At 67.5% G+C, this 3,809-nt stretch overlaps 2 protein-coding genes across 2 annotated transcripts in view; one reads left to right on the top strand and one right to left on the bottom strand.

Moving 5' to 3' along the window:
* Window positions 1–34: 34 nt before the first annotated feature.
* AURANDRAFT_68778 (hypothetical protein) lies at window positions 35–3,273 on the bottom strand (the record flags this gene model as incomplete). Its single annotated transcript, XM_009044506.1, has 2 exons — window positions 35–2,550; window positions 2,668–3,273. Coding segments are annotated over 2 exons (3,122 nt in total), but the record flags the coding sequence as incomplete, so codon positions are not given.
* Window positions 3,274–3,769: 496 nt separating this feature from the next.
* The window catches only part of AURANDRAFT_68779 (hypothetical protein), a gene marked incomplete at both ends in the record, with an annotated part of 1,498 nt that continues 1,458 nt past the window's right edge, over window positions 3,770–3,809 (top strand). The window contains one exon of the mRNA XM_009044505.1: window positions 3,770–3,799. Coding sequence (XP_009042753.1) covers window positions 3,770–3,799 — 30 coding nt within the window. The remainder of the gene's footprint in view (window positions 3,800–3,809) is intronic.

The raw sequence follows: 3,809 nt of genomic DNA on the forward strand, positions 1-3,809 counted from the left end.
ACGCGCGATCGTGAGGAGGATGAAGATGCCGAACTTGTAGAAGAAGATGATCTTCGCGAAGAACATGGGGATCGACGCGCCGATCGTCGAGATCGCGCCGGAGAGCACGGACGAGCCCGTGTGGACGAGCGCGTCCGTGACCTTGCCCTCGCGCGTCGGCGCGTGCGACTGCATGTAGGAATCCGCGAGGTGCACCGTGTAGTCCACCGAAAACCCGATGACGATGACGATGAGGATCGACTCGAGGGGCCCCAGGCCCCAGCCGACGATCTGGAGGAAGCCGAGCACGAACGTCGCGATCATGCCGATGGTCGCCGTCGCGATGGACGACGTCACGTAGTTGCCCGTCGAGTACGTGAGCACGAGCCACGCGAGGAAGAGCGACAGGAGCATGTTCGAGATGCCCGACGGGACGAGCATCTTCGAGATGACCCACATGTTCGCGCCCGGCACGTAGACCATGGCGCGGAGCGGGTGCTTCGGGTCCGAGTTGTGGTCGTCCATCCAGTCGTCCCACTTCTTCGCCATGCGCAGGCCGACGGCGTAGTCGCCCTCCGACGCGCGCAACGTCGTCTGGACCTGCACGTCGTAGAGCGCGGGCCGCTCGAAGGTGCCGTCGCTGCGGCCCAGGAGGTAGAAGTAGTCCTCCCACCACTTGCGGTCCACGGGCCGCGCCGCGAAGGCGTCGAGCTCCTGGACGACGACGTGGTCCGGGTAGGTGCACTTGAAGCGCGTTTCGTCGCTGCTCCCCGCCGTCTCGTCGACGCAGACGCGGCTCGGCAGCGGGAAGAAGCCGACGCAGTTGCAGCCGTCGACGAGGGGCGACGTGCCGTCGAGCTCGAGCGCGCTCACGCGGCCCGTGGCCGGGTCGACGAAGCCGTCGTCGAGCGTCGCCGGGTCGGGCGACAGGTCGAAGGTCGGGAAGCAGGGCTCGCACGCGGAGACGCCGCCCTCGGCGGCGTAGGACCCGCCGCCCTGGGCCGTCGACACGTCCTCAAAGTCCCTGAGCGCGTGGAGCAGCGACTGGACGCCGTAGGCCGCCTGGACGCCCGCGGACGCGCCGGCGTCGGGCGTGTCGGCGAGCGAGCCCGTCGAGGACCCCGCGAGCTGCGCGTTGATGCCGTAGGCCGGGTCGATCTTGAGGCCGCGCCGCGGGGCGTAGGCGAGCTCCTCGGCGACGTTGAGGAGCTGCTCCTGGGCCGCGACGGAGTCGACGTCGAAGCTCGCGTCCCACTTGGCGTCGCCCGACGCCATGCCGACGAAGCGGAAGTCCGGGCCGTCCCACGACAGCGGGTCGCGGTGCTGCAGCCCGAAGACGACGTGGACCATGAGCGGGTTCGCGCTCAGCGGCTTCCACTCCTCGTTGATGGCGTTGAGCTGGTAGAAGTTCGAGTCCTCCGGGAGGAGCGTGTAGCTCTTGAAGGGCGTCGGCTCGAGCATGGACGCGAACGCGACGGCGACGCCGAAGAGCGCGACGTGCAGCGCGACGAGCTTCTTCTTGTGCGCGAAGATGAAGGGCGCGAAGCTCGCCTTGAAGAAGTGGCCGTGCTCCTTCGGCGCGTCGTCCTCGGGCTTCAGGCACGCCGGGCGCGCGGCCCAGAGCCGGGCCCGCGCGGCGCCGAACGGGTACGCGATCTTGGAGACGTGCGACTCGTAGACCAGGACCACGGACGGCATGAACGTCGTCACCGCGCAGTAGTTCACGAACACTAGCAGCGCGGCGAAGACGCCGAAGGTCACGACGCCGACGAAGTCGGAGCTCAGGTTCGAGAGGAACGAGAGGATCGTCGTCAGGGACGTGACCATCATCGCGCCCGCCGCGTGGTGCCAGACGTGCGCGAGGCGCTGCGGCTCCGAGTCGTAGTCCACGGCGCTCGACCCCTTCCACGTGTCCCAGTAGACGAACAAGTCGTCGGCGCCGATGCCCATGATGATGAAGAGCGCCAAACCGCAGAAGACCGAGAAGTAGTTGTAGCCGAGGCCGTCGCCGTGCGGCCAGCAGTACCGGTAGAGCAGGTTCGCGCCCGTGAAGGACGTGATGACGTAGCCCATGCCGCAGGAAGCCACGAACAGGGACCCCGTGTAGTAGGCCATGTACGCGTAGACGATGGCGATGGACGCCGCGATGAGCTTCAAATCCTCGCCGACCTGGTCGCTCACGGCCTCGTCGCCGACGAAGCTGTAGGTCGTCGGGTACGACGAGTCCGCAAAGTCCTTCACGAGGTCGTCGAGTAGCTCGCGGCGCACCCAGGCGTGCAGGTGGTCCTCCTCCTTCTCCTTGGCGGAGTCGTCGTAGTACGCGATGTGCGCGCCGCCGAGGATCGCCGCCTCCGTCTCGGCGTCGACGTAGTGCGACACGGCCTTGCGCGGCGTGCCCGCGTAGGCGGCCGTCGCCAGGATCTTCGACTCCAGGTTCGACGCCGTGAAGTCCTTGTGGAGCATGTCGCGGAACGACGCCGCGTCCGTCGACGCCAAGATCGTCGCGACGGTTCCGGGAACGTCCTCGAAGTCCGGGTCGCCGTACTTGTCGAAGAGGAAGACGGGAGATACCTGCGGGACGGCGCGATCGCGGCCGCGGCGGAAGCGGAAGCGCGCGCGGTACTAGGCGCCGCGGGACTACGGGGGCATGCAGCCGCGGGCATCCGACGCGAAGTAGGTGCCGCCGACGCCGTTGTCGACCGCCAAACTCGGCGCGACGACGCAGTCCGGGTACCCTTCCGCGTAGATCAACGCGCACCGGTCGCCCCAGCCCTCGGCCTCGGTGATCTGGCGCTCGCGCTCGCGGAGCGTGTCGAGGCCCTTCTTCGTCAGGGCGTTGCCCTTGGTCTCGTCCTCGAAGGACCCCTTGAGCACGGTCAGCGCGATGGGGTTCGCGTTGTCCTGGCGGGCGCACTTGCCGCCCGCGCGCGTGAAGTCCGCCTCGTCCTCCGCGCGCTCGAAGGCGTTGCTTCTAGCCTGGTACTCGTCGGTGGGGATGACGATGCCGACCTCGCCCAAGTTGTCGAGGTTGATGGGGTCGAGGCCCCGCACGGCGAGCGCGATCGTGAGCAGGAGGAAGCACGCGTTGATCGCGAGCAGGAGGCAGAACACGGGCACGCGGCGCGCGCACATGAGCTTGAAGACGGGCGACGCGTCGTCGTCCTTGTTCGACCGCTCGTTCTCGCCCGAGGCGATGCTCGGGAAGCCCAGGGGCGCATCCTCGTCGATGGCGGCGAGGTGGCCGTCCTCGTCAATCTGGGAGCCATCGAAGAGGGGGCCGGCGCCCTTGCCCATGGCTGTTCTCGGCGCGGGCGACGGCGAGTCGGCGTATCCGGCGTCTGTGGGTGTGGTCGAGGGCTCAACTCTGCGCGCGGCGTGCGGTGTTCAGCCTTGTTTGATTCGAGCGTCGCGCGGAATCGAGCGGCGATCCACTCACTCCGACACAGGGGGACTTGCTCCGCGTGGCGCCCCGGCCGACCCCTCTAGCGGCGCGACGCCGTACTCGAAAGTCACGATCTTGAGCGCGCGATCGAACCTTCATAGTACCGTCGACTAGGAAACCAAGGGGCACGTCCAACACCATCGATGGTGGCGAGATCGGCTGTGCCGGATTTGTCCGTAGGAGCGCGGTGAAGTAATCCCCGGCCAAAATAATAAAATGAGTTCACATTAATAAATTCTTCGGGAGACGCCCGGGTTTGAGATGGGTAGCCCTGCAAAGTCCCCCTTGGCGCCGGCGGAGAGCAACCGCGGCGACACTCCGACGACGAGCGAGGCCGCCAAGGTCGCTATGGGCGGCGAGTCGCCCGTCGGCGCGGTGGTGAGCGCCG

The sequence above is a fragment of the Aureococcus anophagefferens genome, assembly GCF_000186865.1.
Source record: "Aureococcus anophagefferens unplaced genomic scaffold AURANscaffold_365, whole genome shotgun sequence".
NCBI classification, from domain to species: domain Eukaryota; class Pelagophyceae; order Pelagomonadales; family Pelagomonadaceae; genus Aureococcus; species Aureococcus anophagefferens.